Consider the following 19,932-nt stretch of genomic DNA (forward strand, 5'->3'; position numbering starts at 1 on the left):
AGAGCCCAGATATCTGAATCTTAGCCTGATGAAACATAGCTGAAAAGAAGGTGATGAGATGATCCCACCTCATCCTCCAGACAGCTGCTGCAGAAAGGAGATGAAGTAATTCCAAGCCTCACCGCATGGATACCTAACGGACAATGTCCGGTAAAGAGGCGCACGAAATTCGAAAGCTGCAACTTTATTAGCCTCATAAGTTCTCTCGAACCCATTCGATGTACCCGTGGGCAAAAGGATCTCGAGACTTTGACCATCCGCTGAGTTTAAGCGAGGCCCATCTTTCCAGGAGTAGACCATAGGTTATCAGGGAAGCCTCAACCCTCTCACTTCGCTGGAAAACCATCTCGAGGGTCCCCCGACAAGCTAGCTTATCAGCCCAGCAATATCCCGCTATGCCACTTAGACTAAATGAGCTTAATATCGAAGCTATCGGATGCAGTCGAGAGAGAAGTCAAGCATTCGCCAATTTTCGAACGCACAAACAACTAGCCCGGGACCCTAACTACCGCTTGGTTGTTGGAGTAAATGTTTATCTCCCATAGAGTAGAGTAGAGCCTAAGTCTGGTTCAGGCGAGTGCAGCGATAGGACCACAGGTCTTTAAGATAACCTTAAATCTCTCTTTACGTGAGGCAAATACCTCGAGGGTTTCCTGCAACCAATAATTATTACTATGATAGCGGCTAACTCCGTTTAGAAACAACTGATGATCCCATAGTCTGAAATGGAGCTCAATAGGGAATTCCTTGAATATTCCGCCACCAACCCTTCCGTCCAATTTCAAGGCATCAGTGGAGAGGCTTGCTTTGTCTCCAAATTCTGCACCCCGCCTACTCTTCCCTCGAGTGAGTGTGAAGGGGAAAATATTCCGTTCAGACCAAGCGAGAGTGTACAATGATCAGTCACCACGGGGATGAGCTTATAATTTCTAAAAATGCTGGGGCAGCATAGGTCTGGATTGTTACCCAAGCACTTGAATCTGGTCGCGCGTACATGAACCGCCAGTTTTCCCTGTGATGTCCATGGGTACCAAACTCAGTATTACCTTAACGGCTAGTGAGAGAGTGGTCCGAAGTGACCTACTTATTCAAATAAGGATAGACCATTGGAGTCTCTGCCACTCTTTAACCGACTCTGCCCAGTGAATCCCACCAGACAAGGACTGCATTCGATTAAAATTTCTGGATTTAAAATTGTGCTATACAGCCAGAATGTAACTTTAAGCGAAAGGCGCCATCTTCTACCAATAGCGCCCTTGCAGCCGTACAAGGCAACTGTTGCTTTCCTAATCCTCTCCTCAAAGTTTTCCTTCTGCATTAGCTCTCTAACAAATTCATCAATTCATTTGATCCCACATCTCAAAAGTGGATTTTTTCAGAAAATTCGGAAGAGCTCCTCCTTCATCCTCCTTCGGTATCTTTTAGCATAATTCTCCAGTTGTTGGCACAACTAATTTTGAACTTCTGCAGTATGTTGCTCGTTAGCGCCCCTGTATCTAGTCGCACGCTTACTGCTGCGCTTTCAGGCAATTAAAAAAAACCGCTTAATAGCCCACCCACCGCTTGAACATATCCACATATATAAATATTTACAATTTTATAAAATCACATAGAAGATGTGGTGCACAAAGGCACATCGCATACAAGATGTTGCCAAAAGTTGTGGCGTACGTTTTTGTTATCTCAAATAATTGAGTAGTCCATCAAATTTGCGAAAAACCATCCGGACACAAAATAGACTCCTCACACTGAAAATGCGCCCACCTTCTGTCTCGCAGCAATCAGCTGTCTACTTTCGCTAAACAGGCTGTCCATAAGCAGCTCAAGATAAACAGCAGACCGCAAGGTAATATTGTAAATGCGATGGAGTAGATGATGCGGAGAAATGCTTGATTTTTCTTAGCGTGCACTCGCACACACATTTCTTCTTTTAACAGTTTCCCTTGCGAGCAGGCAGCTATAAACAAATGTCCGAGAATAGAGCGCGAAGCCTTAGTCTTCACTTAAAATTTTTGTATAAACATTAAAGTGTAATGTCTTTTCTTCATTTTTGTTTATGTTTCTGACAATTGCAGGTCTTCCGTCAGCTGGAACGTCCCGCGGAACTGGAACGTTTGGAGTATTTGAAAGCCGTTGTGAAGACACATCGCGAAAAGTTCATCACCACCATTTTAAATAATACAGATGTGCTAAATCTGGATGAGCTAATAGCGAAAGAATTAGCCAAATATGAGGTGGTAAGTGCCAAAAAAATTAAGTAAGATTTTTTGAGAAAAAATTTTTGAACTATCATACATACATATACATGCACATAGCCCACAAACTCTGCGTGCACCTTACAAATATTTTTAAATTGAAAAAATTCAAAGGCATAGTGAACCTATAGTTGAAGACATATTTTATTTACATTCTAAAATTACAAAATCAAAGGAAAGTACCGGAACTCCTCAATTCATTTTTTACATAAGAAAGTCTGCATTCACTTTGTTTTTTTTAAATATACCGTTATTTTCAACGGTGACATTTAATAGGAATTTTGCCACTCTTTTTCCATGGAGTAAGTGATTTTCACTAAACAACTTCTAGACTACACAGATGGTATATATTCTCATACAGGGTTTGATTGAAAAGTAATGAGCCTTATTTTTTTTAAGCAGTTTTATTAAACTTTTTGGCTTATACAACTAATATTCTTCAAAATTGGACCCTTGAGCGTCAATACCCCGCTGGTAGCGGTCCTTCCACTGCAGGAAACATTTTTTGAACTCATCTGCCGGAATCGCGATCGATTCGGCTGTCACAGTTTTTTGGATCGCCTCGATGGAGTCGAAACGCCTCCCCTTCAGCTTTCTTTTCAGGCGCGGGAACAAGAAGAAGTCCGGAGAGGACAGGTCTGGGTTGTAGGGAGGGTGGGGAAGCACCGGAACCCTCATCTTGGCCAATGCAGAGGTGCAGAGGAAGGCGGTGTGCGCCGGCGCATTGTCGTGATGAAGGGTCGACGTACTCCCGGCCTTCCTTGAACGACTTGTGCCACCGTTTTACCTGGGCATTGGACAGAGATTGGTCACCGTAAGCCTCCTTGAGTAGCCCAATGGTTTCGGTACTCGTTTTGTTTAGCTTTACGCAAAATTTGATCGAGTAACGTTGCTCCAACGATCGCTGCATTTTCGCCACTGCAAAATCCTAACACACTTGTAAAACAGCTTTCACGCGCGGAGCGATGTTGACTGCACCGCTGTTGCCAGCGAACTGGGACCGGTTTCTGGGGGAAGTGGAAGGTCCAACAATCATTTTCCCCCACCAGCCGATTCGGTTGATCGCTTGGCAGACGCTCCGCGCAGGGAGGCTCATTACTTTTCAATCAAACCCTGTAGACTTAAAATTGAAAAATCTGTGCGCTTTCCCTTTTTTTTTTTGTCGGGACAGACTAGAAAGTACGTTTTCCTAATACTTGCAGTGTCTTCCAAAAGTATTGGCAATAGGGGCTTGTAGGCTACTAATCGCAGACTTTTGTTTTAATCGAATCCAGAAATAGTCTTACCATCTTGAGTGTAAATCAGAAAGTTACCTTAATCTGGGTCTCGGAACATCGGAACATTGAAGTAAATGAAAAAGCGCACGAGCTGGCAAGAGGGGGATCTGCCATGAATAACATTCTTGCAAAGTGAGCAGAAGGCACAAAAGGCCATGAGGTCGAAGTGCAAACCACATAAAGAGGGAGTCAGCAACACGTTACAGCTCACCACATTGTCAGCATCAATAATTCCTTGAATCCCTAGCATGACATAGTACACCGACAACACCTACGCGCCATCTCGTCCGATTACTGGATAACGTCTTCACGTACTTCCAGCTTAGCCCGAGTTGAGCAGTCTCGCGATCCACAGTTCTTTTCCAGGTTTCCCTTGGCGTACCAGGCGCTCCTCTTCTCGCTGTGAGTGGGTTTCATTCCATTGCCTTCTTCACTATGTTAACGGCTTCACTGCGTAAAGTGTGAAAAATCCACATCCATTTCAGTCTTCTAAATCCAAATGCCCCACCGACGACCGCAAACAAACGTCAACATTGACAAATATGTATGAAACGAAGATATGCCTGCAGACTCACGGCTGTGATAACTGGCTTCGGGCCTATAGGAGAGCAGACAGCCAAAGAGGGTGTTCCTTACAATATATACAGCCATATTTGTAATCAACTGGAGAAGAAGGAAAATATCTTTCACTTTCTCTGTGAATGCCCTGCCCTATGGAAGACGAGGACGTTAACTCTTGGCAAATCGCTTTTTGAAAATCTCGAAGAGCTGGAACAGCCTTATACGGTGACGTAAACAACCTTATAGGGTTTCTCAATCGCAGAAATTAGATATAGTCGTGAAGAAATAATCGTATAACTTATCAGTATGGAGGATGTGACAACAAAGTGATTCTCGTGAATCACCACTTCAACCAACCAACCAACCGTTATTCTATTAGGATATTGTGTCGTTTTTACGCACTCTTCATTCTTTGTTATTATAATTGATCGGTTAGCGCACTGAGTTGCATATTTTATTTAAAAGGGGTAAACATTTAAAACCATGGAAACTAATGGAAAAAAAGATTAGAGGATCATAAATAAAAATGATTATAAAATTGTGGAAATATGGAAATAGTTTCCGAAATATTGGCAAAGCTGTTCTGAGCACGTTTTCCTCTGTTCAATGCTTAGTAAAGAATTTCAAGCAAACTCAAATATTTTAAAATCCTGATCTGGGCATCCAAGAACACTATCGGTCCGGGAAAAGCGCAGCATAATTAATATGGCAAAGATTAACCCTCGAATTACATCATCAAAACTGTTGGAAACTTAAAGTAGACATCTAAAGAAGCATTTGTGCGCTTAACTGCTGGAAAGGTTTTACGTAAAGCTGCATACCACTGTAGAGTCCCTCGAAGAAAGTCGTTTATTTCACTTGTGAACAGAAGAAAGCGAATTGAGTTTGCTATGTAAATACTTTTCTTTTAAATTTATTTATATAAATAAGCCTCCACAATTCCGGAAACAAGTTTTTTTTTCAGACGAAAGTAATTTTTTTATTTTTAAGATAAGAGCTCGTCAAATTGTTTGATGAATTGTTAAATGCAATATGGCTGCAACTATAAATTTACTATAAATATTTGCAACGTGAACGCAGACTTTGTGGGCTATGTGTATCTATAGTTTCTTTATTTTAACTTTTGCACCAAAGTCTAAAAAGTAGTTGTGCGTTGGCCGGGAATCGAACCCGGATCAACTGCTTGGAAGGCAACTATGCTCACCATTACACCACCAACGCCATATAGTTTGTTGCTATCATCGTCTGTGGTTTCTCACTAAGCCACACTTTAACACACAAAATTATAGCTTTGTCAAGCTAAGCACTTTTCCCAATTCTTAGTCGCCGAGTGAAGCAGCGAATGCTAACTGTTGCGATTATTTTTGAAGCAGATAAGAACTTTTACGTATGTATGATAGGTTATACTCGTATGTACATAAGAAACAATGGTTTAGGCTGCCGCAATACTTTCATATGTTTGTGAGTATGTAATTTTAAATGTACATATATACATACATACATACATATATGTGTATCTTCCTTCTAATTTCTTTTGTTGATTATGTTTCACGCGGAGGTTACGAAACCTTTTGGAATGTACTTTACAAACTAAGAATTTCCGGCTACGATAATACTTGAAAACAAATTTCGTCTTATTATTTATGTTTATTGATATTAAGGCTTATAAAATTCTAAGTAACTAGAATTCATCTTGTCAAGGGTTCTCCTTTGCATTTAAGCGGAACGTAGCCTAAAAATCAAAAGATAAATCCAAACAAATGCCATTTTTTTATATTTTGAAGCTAGCAAACTTTACAACATTCAATGCGTGAACGTAAGATGGCTGTGCAAATGTTTCCATTTACTTTCAACAAATTTTTTTTCTTTGAACTCTATAACACTTGGCGTTATTTTAGCGGGACTTGAGACGTGAAAACTTTTATACCGCATGCATGTGGTTTTGTATTGCTCATATAAAAAATACACCTTGTGATTTGTTTAGTACGCAGTTTTCCCAAAATACTCTTAACTTTACCCATTTAATTATTTTGAGATGTCGGGTTATTTTTGAGTTCATTAGATTTTGTAGAATTTTTCAGTTTTCTAGTCAGGTAGGTGAAATGGTTGAACTACCACTCTGGTAGTTCCCAAGTAGTACTAAAACGCCTTTTCTATACCATTTTGTGATCTCCAACGGGCAGATATATATAGTCAATCACAAGCACCCAGCACCCAATTTGAATCATTTTTATTCAAACGAGGAGGTGATTGACTATTTTTCAGACTTGGACAAATCCTATTATTCGGAAAGAGTCAATAAACTAAAACAGCGTTGCGCGAAGTGTATAAGCCTAAAAGGAGCGAATGACGAATAACAAAATTGGTTTACCGAACACAAAATAAGTAGTTTTAATTTTTTCACGGACTTTTCCAACGAACGCCGTACTTTCATATTGAATATAGGAATAAGTTTCCGCCCTTGTAAAAGATGTGTCGCTGCTGATACTATTTTTGGGTTCGCCCTAGTAATACACTAGTGATTTGAAGATACCTATGTGAGGTCTCGATAGCAGTAGTTGACGTTCGTTTAGAGCGTAAAGATTCTTTTTTATCTGACGTCAAAAATGTCTACGTTCTTCCAGAAAAACAGCATTGCGGGATTAGATTAGATTAGATTTGTGGGGAGCTGGACAAGTCCAAGCACTCAGTCAGTAGACCATTGTACTACACCCGGATAGATATCAGTAGAAAGAATAAAGATAGGAAAGATAAAAGGTGGGTGGTCAAAACGGATAAATTAGTTTGAGGTCACTCTTCCACAAATCTTTTGGATTCATTGATGAATTTTAAGAGATCCGGAAGAGGAAGAGTATGAACTTTGTCCATACTCAGTGTGTCGCAACCCAATATCCTAAGTCTAATTCTGGAAAATGCCGGACAGCTACAGAGAAAATGCTCTGCAGTGTCATCATCTTCAAGACAGGATAGGCGTATCGGACAGTCCACGACCCCCATGGTAGCCATATGCTGACCACAGACGTTGTGCTCTGCGATTACACCCACCAGAACTCTCAGGTCCTTTCTGCTGAATTTTAGGAGAAAGGTCGCTGTTTTCCTGTTTGGTTCTTTCACAAAGCACTTTGCTACTCTGCACGTGCTCAACTCAGACCAACGACCTCTGTGGGTAGACCTCATGAAGTCCTCAATCCATGGTTGAATCGATGCGGAATTGACACCTAGAAAGTTGAGGGCCTAGTGGTATACTTGCGGAGCTTTTATTAGCCAATTTATCAGCTAACTCTTTCCCTGAAATACCACAATGTCTAGGCACCCAAATAAGACTAACTTTGTTGTATTTTGCAACACTGTTCAGTTTTGTCTTACGTTCACCGACTAACTTCGAAGAGCGGCGTGGGTTAGCAAGGGCTTTCAGTGCATTTGCGGGAAGTAAAGGAAAGAAAAGTGCAGCTGAAACGTATCGTACATTAATCAATATTTGCGGTAATCCCGCCTCATCAAGTACAACTTGTAAAGAGTGGTTTCGACGCTTCCAAAGTGGCAATTTCCACGTGAATGATCAAACGAGCGAAGGGGCACCGAAAAAATTCGAAATGGAAATCACTAAACTACAACAATTATTGGATGAAGACGCATGTCTAACCCTTGATGATATGTCTAAAGAGTTGAATCTTCACAGATTAACCGTCGGCACACGTTTTCACGTGATGGGAATGGTTCAGAAAGCAGGTCACTGGGTGTCGTTTGGTGACGTGTGCGATGCTTCTTGAACGGCAGAAAAGAAAAGGTTTTCTGCATCGCCTCGTCCCTGGCGATGAAAAATGAATCTATTACGGTAACCCTAAGCATCGAAAATGTTAGAGCCCGCCAGGGGAACCAGGTCCATCGACAGTGAAAAAAAATATTTATGCTTCAAAGGTTATGTTGGGCCTTTGGTGGGATCAGAAGGGTGTCATCTATTATGAACTCCTCAAACCATCTGGAACCATCACTGGCGAACGGTACCGACTGTAGCTAATGCGTTTGAACCGAGCTCTTAAAGAAAAGCGGCCAGAATGGGAGGGTGGACATGACAAACTGATTTTGCTGCATGACAATGTCAGGCCACACATTGATAAATCGGTCCAGAAATATTTAAAGGCATTAAATTGGCACCCGCCGAATTTTCCAGTCATTGCGCCTTCGGATTACCATCTGTTCCGATTAATGCAGTCAGCCCTTATTGGAGAGCGCTTCACTTCTTACGAGAGCATCGCAAACTGTCTCAATGAATGGATCAAGTCAAAAGAACTCGATTTTTCTGAAAGAGGAATCTGCAGGCTGCCTGTAAGATGGAGTAAAGTTGTAGCTTCCAATGGCTCATATGTACTTAATATTATTTTAATGTATTTTTTGATTGTTTTAATTATTCGTAATTTTGGCTAAGAAAGGCGGGAAACTTATTCCCATACTCAATATATAAAAAAAATAACAAACATTAAGGGGTTAGGTGGGTTTCAAAAGCTCAAAATAGGTACATTTTTATGAATTTTTTTTTATTTAATCAACAGAATATTTCATTCCATCAATTTAACACATAAAAGATACATATTTTATAAGTAGTTTGTGAAATTTTCATTGAAAAATTTTGAAAATTAAGGCGTGGACACGTCGTCTCCTATGACCCCTCAAAAAAAAGTTCTCTCGGCGTAGTCAGGATAACTCTTGACAGATTCATCTGAAATTCAAAAAAAAAAAATTTTCTGTTAGTAGATGTTTCAAACTCGTGCTTGGACGAAGGAAAAAAAAAAACAAAAATTACATTTTTGGCGGCGTTGAAAACAAAAAACCCTTAATTTGAGTAGAATTTGCACCCTTCATGCCCTTCATCGGTTCATAAGTTTTCGAGAAATCGTGACTACCGATTTCAAAAATGTAGTTTCAAGAAAAACGCGATTGAAGCGAACAATAGCTAAGCAGCTGCCTCGATATACCTGCCAATCCAAAGGCTATATCTCTTAGAATATGACTCGGATCGTTTTAAAATTTTAAAGGAATATTCTCAACATATTCAATTATGAGATAAGCAAAAAAACAAAAATTCGATTTTTTGAAATTTTGAAACCCACCTAACCCCTTAAAAAAAGGGGATTGGTCAAAACTGTTCTCAATGTTGAGGTCTTAAATTTTTTTCGCGGGCTCTACTATGAATAATTGGGTGGAACGGTGTAATAGGCCGATAGTCGTAACTACTAGTGCCTTTCGTAATGTAATATAGTTATTTATAATTATATTTCTAATAAATAAATATAAATAAATAAATAAAAAACGATGTAAAGGAGTCCCCACTCACCCATTTACCAAAACGCATTTCATATACGTACCTTCATTGAGCACTTTCCCTTATCACTTTTCATTATCGCCCACAGGCTGTACAGGAAGCCGCTGAAGGTGGTCTTCTCATTGAGGCCGATAAAGACTTTCCAGAGCCCTACGAGCGCTGGAGCATTTTACAAGCTGTGTTCTTCTCCTCGACTGTGTTAACGACAATAGGTAAGTGCCAAAGCAGCGGAATACACCAGCACTCAGAAAATACGGCTGAAAAAAAAACATATTTTTACCCAAAATAATAAACCGCACTTGTAAATTAACAACCACAAAAAATTCGTTTACTCGGTGGAATTTGCTTTCAAAAAGGAGTCAATTTTGTAGAATAACAAAAACCTTTTATTTTTATATGCCATCCTTGCCGTGTCTACATTTTCATTTTACCCCCTGCGCAACATTTCCCTGCTACATGCAATGTGCGCTCCTTGTCAAGCCAGGCGTGTTTGTTGTTCGTTGTTGATGTTGTTGTTCGTTGGTAATGTTGATGTTTTTCGTTTTTTTTAGGTTATGGCAACATAGTGCCCGTAACGACGGGCGGACGTGTTTTCTGCATCTGCTTCGCTCTGATCGGCATTCCATTTACGCTTACCGTCATCGCGGATTGGGGTCGCCTCTTTGCGACGGCCGTCTCAGTGATGGGCAAATACATGCCTAGTAAGTGTTTGCCATTGTTGTATTTGTATTTGCATTTTTACAGCCCACGCATACTTGAGTATTCTACGAGTGTGCATCACTAAATTTGTTGCTCTACTTTTCACTTTTGGTTTTTTTTTTTTATTTAATTTTCTCTTTGTTTTTTTTTTCTTCTTTTCTCTTTTTTTCGCAGAAGTACCGAATTTCACAAATTTCATCGGCAAAACATGGTTTTATGCCGTTTTGGCGGTTTGTTTCTTGGGCGTCTATTTGGCTGCGGGCGCCTGGTTGTTGCTGCTCTGGGAAGATGACTGGACATTCTTTGATGGCTTCTATTTTTGCTTCATCACAATGACAACCATTGGTTTTGGTGATCTGGTGCCGAGTATGTAAAGTGACAATTGTCGCATTATTTTTATTTTTGTATTTTTTTCTTTTGGAGATTTTACCACTTTCGGGAATTTCAACTACTTTCCTGCTGCTGCTTTTCTTTTTCTTTAACCATTTAATTCTCCTTTGTCTCTTCTACAGAGAAGCCAAATTACATGCTGCTCTGCACTTTGTACATTCTCATTGGTCTGGCGTTGACCTCCACCATTATCGAGTTGGTGCGCCGGCAATATGCCACCAGTTGGGCGAAGCTGCAAGTAAGTGTTGCATGCTGTGAAGCGAATATTATTAGCCATCGCGCAATAAATTCGCCACGCGTTGCGCTAAATCAATTACAAAACTTTTTCCTCAATTTCTTTGTTAGCCTTTGCCTTTGCTTTTTCTTCTGTTTATGTGTACGCTTTTTTCAATTCTTCCTCTTTTTTTTTTGTTGCTTTGTTTATAGGAGCTTTCCGGTCCGATGGCCGAGACTTTGCGGCGACTGGGTGAAACTGCGGGCTATGGCTTGGACTACATGGCATTGCAGAAAGTCTTAACGGTATGTATGTCTGCTTGCACGCACGTAGTGAAAGTTATCGCGAACTTTTAAATGTGTAAATAGTTTTATTGCTTTTCTTGCGATAAACAAAGAAGTTATTGAATTCCTTTACTCCTTTTAATATGGAATATTAATAATGAAGCAGTGAAAGTTTGAGAACTCATTAAAAGGAACAAATTTTTTTTTTATTTTATTTTTTTTAAATTGCAAAAAACACAAAAGCGTGTCCTTAAAAACAATCAATTAAATTTTCGGAATTAGCAAGCGATTATATAGGGTGAACGATATGAAGTGTTACCAACTTCACACTGCTTGTATCTGTAAAACAGCTCATGACATCAACGTCAAAATTGTTCTAATGACAGTTCAATATATTGTTTATAAGCCATCAAAAGCATTTGCGTCTCAGTTTTGTTGAATTTTTTTTCTGTGATGGGATTCAAACATAATAGTGTGATTGCGTTATATTTGGCTGGAAAATCATAATCAGTCATTGTTCGTGAGAGAAATGGTTCGGAAAGTGAAGGCTCGACTTGAACGAAATCCTCGTCGAAGTGGAAGAAAAATGGCCAAAGAACTGAAAATTTCGCAAGACAGCATTCGACGCATATTGAAAAATGAGCTCAAGGTCAAGGCTTACAAGTTTTCACGATCTTTCACCCCAGAAAAAAAACTGCGGTGCGAAAGAGCAAAGGAGTTGCTGCGCTTGCACTAACGTGGAGAATTTCCTAACATTGTGTTTTCTGATGAAAAAAATTTCCCAATTGAGCAGTTCATAAACACTCAAAACGATCGTGTTTACTTGACCGAACGCTCATACGAGAATTTGAGCCTACGTATGGCGGCCACTCGAAGCAATTTCCCATCGCAAGTAATGGTTTGGGCCGCAGTGACCGCTGATGGACGCTCTCCAATCGTTTTTATCGAGCCTGGTGTCAAAGTGAATGGGACTTATTATCGGGAAAATGTTTTAGAAGCTGCTTTAGAGTCGTGGACACGCAAACTTTTCGGTCGTAGACCATGCACGTTCCCACAGGACTCGGCACCGTCTCATAAAGCCCGTGTGAACCAAGAATGGTAAAAAATTCTTGTTCCACAATTCATTTCGTCCACACAATGGCTTTCGAATTCGCGAGACGCAAATCCGATGGACTATTCCATCTGGTCCATTTTGGAGAGAGCAAGGTGAGGACTAAAAATTATGCCAGTGTGGATGCGCTAAAAAAAGCGAATATACGTCAATGGGTCAAAATACCTCAAGATCACATTCGTGCAGCATGCAACTCATTTTTTGACCGTTTGAAGGCTATAGTCAAGGCAAAAGGTGGTCATATCAAGCTAAAGTGAATATATTATGTTAAAATTGTAATCATTTCTGAACAATTTGGTCTTTGAAATCAATAAAAACTAATTTCACACAAAAAAATTATGGTGTTTTGAAGGTAACACTTCATATCATTAGGTTAGGTTAGCCTGGTTGGCATTAAGCCACTTATAAACCTTTTGATCTCTCTACCGATACCAAATGGAGACCGACCTCTATGAATACTGAAAGTACCATAGACATCAAGTAGAATGTCAGTGCTTTTGACGAATCTAAGCAGAGCTGGGAGATCCGCTTTTGAGACGTCCTCCACACCCTCAAACAGTGGGGCTCCCAGGCATTTTAAACGCATTTTTAATAATGCCAGAAAAACAAAAGACACAGAAGGTGTTCTAAAGTTTCCTCAACATCCGCTCTGCGCATTTCCTGCATTTGTCCTTGTCACCAATCCCTATCTTATGACTTGTCAGCATACCTATGATAGTTCTGCAGTCTTTTCGGGAGAGCGTAAGCACGAATCGAGTCAGTTTTTTGTACTTTGTTCTACACACATCTTTTGCCGGTTTGCATGGGGTCAGATTACTCCACTTAGCTTCCACTTGCTTTTTCAGGTAGTCGTCCATTTCGTTGTATACTGTATTTAGCGGTTTTAGTATGTCGTTCTCTTGTTCAAATGGTAGTCTAACAGCACTTTTTTGCTTTCTCATCTACTATTTCGTTTCCCCATAATGTCTTTATGACCTGGTACCCAATAGATATGCAGCCCACTGTTTGCGGATAGCCTTTCTATTGCCTCACTGCTCCGTTGAACATTTTTGGACTCGATACAATATGAGCTTATTGCTTTTATTGCTGCTTGACTGTCCACGTATACATGATATTAATTATTGACTTCCTCCTTGTTCTTGTGTAGGCTAGCTCCGCGGCTTTCCCCACACCAAAAACTTCCGCTTGGCAAATACTGCTCTGGTCTGGCAGCTTTATAGACTGTCTAATCCCTAGTTTTGAGCAATAAATGCCTGCTCCCACTCCGTCCGCAGTTTTAGAGCCGTCTGTGTAGATGTGAATAGTCCTACGGCCAGGCTTCATGCCTTTGTGCCATCTCTCCTCTTCAATTGTGGTACGAAACCTTCTCTCCCAATTAAAGTACTGAGTTATGTAGTCTGTGCCACCTGAACTCCTCTTTCCTATTAAGCTATGTCCGAAGGTTCTACAGGTGAATACTCCAGCAGCCACTAACCTCCGCGAGGATTTTGCTGCCAAATTTTCCGCCATTAGGTCAATAGGTGGTATGCTGAGTACCATTTCCAGCACCGCCGTTGGAGTGCTTTTCATCGTTCCTGTTACGCACTGAGCAGCGAGTCGCTGAATCCTTTCCAGTGGCTTTAAGTATGTCAGTTTTCTTGTCGGCGAGCGATCATAAAGTACATAATCCGGTGCGCAAAAAAAATTAAAATTTGTAAACCGATTTCGATTTACTGCGATTTTCCCAACCCTGTGTGTTAGCCAATACTCAATCGTATTTTCTGAATGCTTCTGATAAGCCCTGTTGGCTTTTAAAGTATCCTCGTGCATATTAAAAATGTTAAGCTTTCCCCTGCGCCACACTAATCACTGTGCTCCGATCTCTATACCTTAGAGCAACCTTCACAACACCCAAGAGTGAAGCGACTTACCCCATCTCACTCTGTAGTTTATTCATTTACACGAAATGATTCTAGGGTTGATGGCTGCATAAAGATTCTTTTTTTTTTGTGGATGTTGGGTTAAAAATGCCTTCGCACCATATAGTAACCGTCGGTACTGCGTGTGTGGTGATTCCACTAAACATATCCCTTCTCTTCTCTTGAATTTTTCCCCTCCAGCCCGGGACTGCATTGCTTCGAGTTAGAGGGCCAAGACGGCGTCCTAAGAAGGACACTTACTTACTCCCCCTGCATCCAGGGCCGCCTGTTTTGAGAAACCTATGCTCAATGCTATTCAGCATAAGTTTGCATTTCACGCTTCTTTTTTCTGATAATATCGTCTCCGAAATTTGCGACGGCATTCCATTTTTCTTCGTTTATCATCATTTTCTCAATTATTTCTGTAAATACACCAATAGCTCTTTTCAGAGGTCTTCTAGCTATGTTCCAACTCTCGCATTTGAAGAAGGTGTGCTCCGCATTATCGAGCTCAGTATCTCCATATATGCAATTTGGTAGGCTCACGTTTCCCGTTCGCCACAAATACTTGCGAAAGGACACGTGTCCGGACAAAAACTGTGTGAGGTAATAGTTAACTTCACCGTGCTTTCTTTCTACCCACACTTTTACATCGGGTATTAGTCTCACTGTCCATCTACCGTACCGTTCAGAGTTCTATCTTGCCTGCCAAAGTGTGAGCGTTTGAATTCTAGAATCGGAGAAGCATGGTATTCCTGGGATTCCTGAGATGTTTGCCTCCCATCTCTGTTTCCGCTCTTGTGCTAGAATATCTATAGGGATGGTACCGCTGATAAGTAAAACCACTGCTTCTGATACTGTTCTGTATGAAGAAGCCGCTCTGAGAGCGCAGGTTTTTTTTTTTTTTTTTGTTTTTGTTTTAGGCGTTGTGGTAGCGCGCTACCCTCAAGTGGCCTTCAGAAACCAGTCTGAGCCTGTTTCTCTCCATCACCTCTCGCCGTTGCTGTGTCGCAGTCTTTCCAAACGCCTCATCTCTTTCATAATCTCGGCCACTAAGCCGCATGCCGCATTCCACTGTTCCTTCGAGCGCAGCATGTGTTGTACAAATGTTTCCGGCAAAGGAGGTTCTCCAAACGTTCTATAGAGTCTTTCTTTTGCAGAACGGAAGCGCGAGCATGTGAAGAATATGTGATGAACGTCCTCTAAAATGTTTCCATCGCAGTAGTCACAATAAGGATTGTCGTCGTGGTTAAACCTGTATAGATATGCTTTGAAACATCCATGTCTACTCAAAAACTGGGTCAGGTAGAAGTCCACTTCTCCATGTGGCCTCTTTAACCAAAGCTTTAAGTTGGGAATGCATCTGTGCGTCCAACGCCCTTTGGCCGAGTAGTCCCACCTAGTTTGCCACTCGTCGATGCAATTATCTCCTGAGAGCGCAGGTGCGTTGCACAGATTGCAGAGTTTTCCGTCGGCATTACACCCTTTGCGAATCTTGCCCATATTTCGCATCCGTATAAAAGAATCGAGTTCGCCGTGTCCATTAAAAGTTTTCGCTTGATCTGCGTTGGACCTCCAAGGTTTGCCATGAGCTTACTTAACATGCCACCTACTTTGGCAGCTCTTGGGGGAGCATGGTTTATATGCGCCCAGTAGGTTAGCCTTGTGTCTAATTGTGCTTGGTAGAGATTGGGCTTCTGCATATGGGAATCAGCTGGCAAATTCTGAACTGAAAAGTTTGATTAAATCAATCAGCGGCACCAATTGGTTCAGTAGGGACTGACTAGCAAGCCAAACTATGGCATCACAATGAACTTATCCAAAGTGGCGCAAAATTAATCATCCATTATTGTTTTTAAATGACTTTTTTGTTAAAAGGCGCGAAAAAATAATGATTTAAAATAATTTTAAAATCGAAATTTTTGAAAATTAAAATCCTACGATCAGGCACGAGTTTTGTATGTTTTTCAAAAACAGTATAAATTTTATTGATTATAGTTCTGCAGCCGTCCAAGCAGCTTCCAAAGTATCGGTTTGCCTACGTAGCATTCTACTTTCTCGAGTGTTATCGTTAGCGCGCATATCTGCCACTTTCCTACGTGTAGCATCCATTGTTTGAGCATACGAACGCTCCAGAGCGCCCGAGCGCCCTTTGTTAATTATTGAATACTCGTAACTCGAAAAGTATATTATATTGGCGGATTCACTTCAAATTTTCGTACAATATTTTTAAGATATTATATTAAAGAAAATTCAACGAAAAAAAATCCAATTTTTTGAAAATTCTAACCCCTTAAATAAAAGCTCCAAATTTGTCTTCAATGTCATCTCTCCATAGTTCTTTCGGCCGGCCTCTTCTGCTGTCGCCTTGAGGATTTGTTTACAAAGGTCAAATATGACTGACATACGACGTCATTTGCAAAAATTATAAATCTCCCGATAAGGTGATTAATTTTGCGCCACTTTGTACTTTTGTCTTAAATATACCGCTGTTTTCTCTGGCAGTTACTGCAAACAAAGCTAAATTTTGATAATTTGGCATAGCTTTAAAAACGCAAACTAATCACCTTTTTCCTCCGTGAGCAAACTAACGCTAGATGGAAATATCTCTTGGGGTCAACTAAAGTGAAGGACACGTTGATGAGGTTAAATAAATAAAGAGAGAATTGATATGCGCATTTGATTACCTTATAACCCTAAAGATTTCTGAACAATCAAACTCCGGGTGAGGACCTTCGAGATTGTCAAGTACGTAGTTCATTACGATTCGAGACATTCCCACATCGATCTCAACCCAATTCTGCTGAACTGATTGTGGTGTTTTGGTTTCTTCATCTATAATCGCTACCTGTATATGATCTCTTGCGATCTCGCTAAAGTGCCTTGTGGCTGCTGGATCTTTCCCTTGTTGCTCTTTCCCCTTTTTGGACTTCTTGGGATGGGCATTACCGCTTTCGATCTAAGAACGGTTTCTTTTCTGGGCTTGGCTAATGGTAATGGTAGCAGGCGCGGGTGTCGTTCCTGGAATTTCTTGTACTCCTCGATCACCGCCTCGTACCTTTGCTTGTCGATTTGGTCACGGTCATACACGGTGCCAGCCGCTTCATTCTTAACTATTCTGTCAAACATTGCCTTCTGATATCTATGCTTCATAACCATGAACATCGACTTCTTCTTTTTCGCTTGAGGCCCACAGATTAGCTTCAGTCTGGTGGTCTGCCTGATAGCCTAAGTGATTGGCGGTATATTTGCCTCGATGACCAACAGGTAGAGAGTTCGAAAAGCTTAGATATTCGGTCTTATGAATGCATTAAATAAAAGCGAACTAGCTCAGTATTTCACTTCCCACTAAACCGTTAAGTTTAGTAGTCTAAAAATTATATAAATCAAAACAATTTGCTGTCACTGAAAAAAAAATTGTGTCAAAATTTTGCCGTTTATGTTTCACCCCTTAGTTTTTGAATAGCTTCCAAACTACTAAATCACAATTTCCAATTTTCTTACGTATTTAAAAAACTATTATTTATTTATTTCTCTCTGTGTACATAAATTTATATATCTATTTTTATATTTGTTCTTAAAGTATAATAAAAAATAAAACAAACAGCCCTTAAAAATCTTGCTTACTTTACTTTACTACTAATCAAATGTTTTGAATCTCTATTTTTTTTTTGTGTTTTGAAACTCTTCAGCGTTCTGTAGATGATGTAAAATTAAAGAAATTACTACCAGTAAGCTTTTGAGAATATTTTAAATTTTCAAAACCTGTAAATAGAATATGGCAGCGCAAAACGATCGAGATGAAATGGCACTTCTCAATTTTTCTAAGACATTCGACGGCCTTCAATGAGGGCAGATCAGAATTTTTATTGCTACCAGTAAACTTTAAATATTTTTTATTATTTAATTGTTTGCAAAAAAATACTTTTTTATAAAAATAATACAATGCACTATACTAATATAAAAAATACTGATACTATTTTCAGAAAATTAAGCTCCATTTTAAGCTTAAAAAGTTTACATATTTTAAGGATATAAATATTAAATCACGCAATTAATGGAAAAATATCTGAGATGTTGAATTTTCATCACGATCAGTTTCTCCTGTTTTAAACGAAAAAAAAGTATTATATAATATATAATTATAAATTATACAGTTATATAACTATAAAAGCTTTCATACTTAAAAAAATCATTTGCCTGCATTCCATTTCTCATAAACCTCGGCATTTTGCGTTTGGCTGTGGGAATGCGTGCGGCTGAGATGTCTTGCGTGGATGTCATTTATTTCTTTCTAGTAAACTGCTGTCAATATAAAATTAAAGTTTTGTCAAGTTCCTGCCCTTAAAAGTGTATTTTTGCGACATGAAAATTCACTTTTGAAAAATAATGAAAAATAATAATATTAAATTTTGGAAAACCAAAATAAAATAAAATCATGTGAATGACTTCGCCGATTTGGCTAAAAACATATTCATAGGCGGCCGCCGTAGCCGAATGCGTAGGTACATACATAAGTAACATTCAGTAGTGCCCCGGCTCGGAAAGCAGTGTGGACATGAAACACCAAATGATAGAAAAAGTTTTTTTCTAATAGCGGTCGCCCCTCGACAGGCAATGGCAAACCTCCGAGTATTTCTGCCATGAAAAAGCTGCTCATTAAAAACTCATCTGCCATTCAGAGGAGGCATTAAATCCATCTGCCATTCGAAGACAGCATCAACACGTAGATTTTTTCTAAACTACGATTTTTTTTTTTGATTTTCTGCATAAATAAGTTTTCAGGTGAAAACCAAATCGGAGTTTAAGAAATTATGAAAAAAAATATAATAAAATTGTTGATTTTTGTATAATTTTGTATAGAATTTCAATTTGACTTGAAGGTGAGAACTTGGGGATAAAAAAATTTCGTATTTTACAAACAAAACTATAAAAAACCAGAAAAAACAATAACAAAATTAGGAAAAAAATATTTTTACTAATTGTTTTATTTAGAATTTTTTTTTAATTTATTTTCTATGTTTTTAATTTTTTTTCTATTAATATAATACAATTAATTAAAATGGAAAATCAAATTGTATTTTTTTTAATTATTAGAAAAACTATAATATGTTTTTTTTTACAAACTTATTAAAAAAAAAATAAAATAATTTTTTTATTTATAATAATTTTTTTTTTACATAATAAAAAGAACATAAATTAAGAAAAATAGAAAATAAATTTAAAAAAGTAGAAAATAAATTGAAAAAAAAGGAAAATAAATTTAATAAGAAAATTAGTAAAAATATTTTTTTTCTAATTTTGTTATTGTTTTTTTTCTAAACTACAAAATTTTTTTATCTTCAAGTTCTCAGCTTCAAATCAAATTGAAATTTTATACAAAATCATTAAAAAATAAAATTTCTAAATAAATGAAAATCAGTAAAAGTACAATATATTTTTCTTTTAATATTTGTTAAGGTTATGCGAAATTTTCGTATACAAATTCACAGTCCCAAATTAACCTAAAATCTTAAAATAAATTATTAGAGAAAAAAGAAATAAAATTTTGGAAATAAGTAAAACTTAGTAAAAGCATAAATTTTTGTGCTCAAAAAACACAAAAACAATTGTATAACAATAACAACAAAAATTTTTTTAAATATTATTTTTAAACACTTTGTTTTCTTGTTTCAATTTGCAAAAAATGAAATTGTCAACTCGAAAATCGAATTGAAATTTAAAAAAAAATGTATTTACATAAAAGAAAAATTTAAAATAAAAAAAAAAAAAATTATTTATATAAAAGAAAAATTAAAAAAAAATTTTTTTTGCAATAAAATTTTTTTTTGCAATAAAATTTTTTTTTACCTTACAACTTTTTTTACAAATTTTTATTTACGTAAAAAAATGTATTATTACACGAAAACATTAAACTTGTTTT

The 19,932-nt window shown here is 38.4% G+C and overlaps 1 protein-coding gene and 1 non-coding gene across 2 annotated transcripts in view; one reads left to right on the plus strand and one right to left on the minus strand.

Moving 5' to 3' along the window:
- LOC128856301 (TWiK family of potassium channels protein 7-like) overlaps positions 1–19,932 on the plus strand; it is an 81,106-nt gene that overhangs the window by 54,214 nt on the left and 6,960 nt on the right. The window contains exons 2-7 of the mRNA XM_054091597.1: positions 2,076–2,237; positions 9,502–9,625; positions 9,965–10,114; positions 10,287–10,478; positions 10,625–10,740; positions 10,929–11,021. Of these exons, the coding sequence (XP_053947572.1) occupies positions 2,076–2,237; positions 9,502–9,625; positions 9,965–10,114; positions 10,287–10,478; positions 10,625–10,740; positions 10,929–11,021 (837 nt within the window). The remainder of the gene's footprint in view (positions 1–2,075; positions 2,238–9,501; positions 9,626–9,964; positions 10,115–10,286; positions 10,479–10,624; positions 10,741–10,928; positions 11,022–19,932) is intronic.
- Trnag-ucc (transfer RNA glycine (anticodon UCC)) lies at positions 5,243–5,314 on the minus strand. Its single transcript has one exon. It is a non-coding gene; the product is annotated as a tRNA-Gly (tRNA).

The sequence above is a fragment of the Anastrepha ludens genome, chromosome 3, assembly GCF_028408465.1.
Source record: "Anastrepha ludens isolate Willacy chromosome 3, idAnaLude1.1, whole genome shotgun sequence".
Lineage (NCBI taxonomy): Eukaryota > Metazoa > Arthropoda > Insecta > Diptera > Tephritidae > Anastrepha > Anastrepha ludens.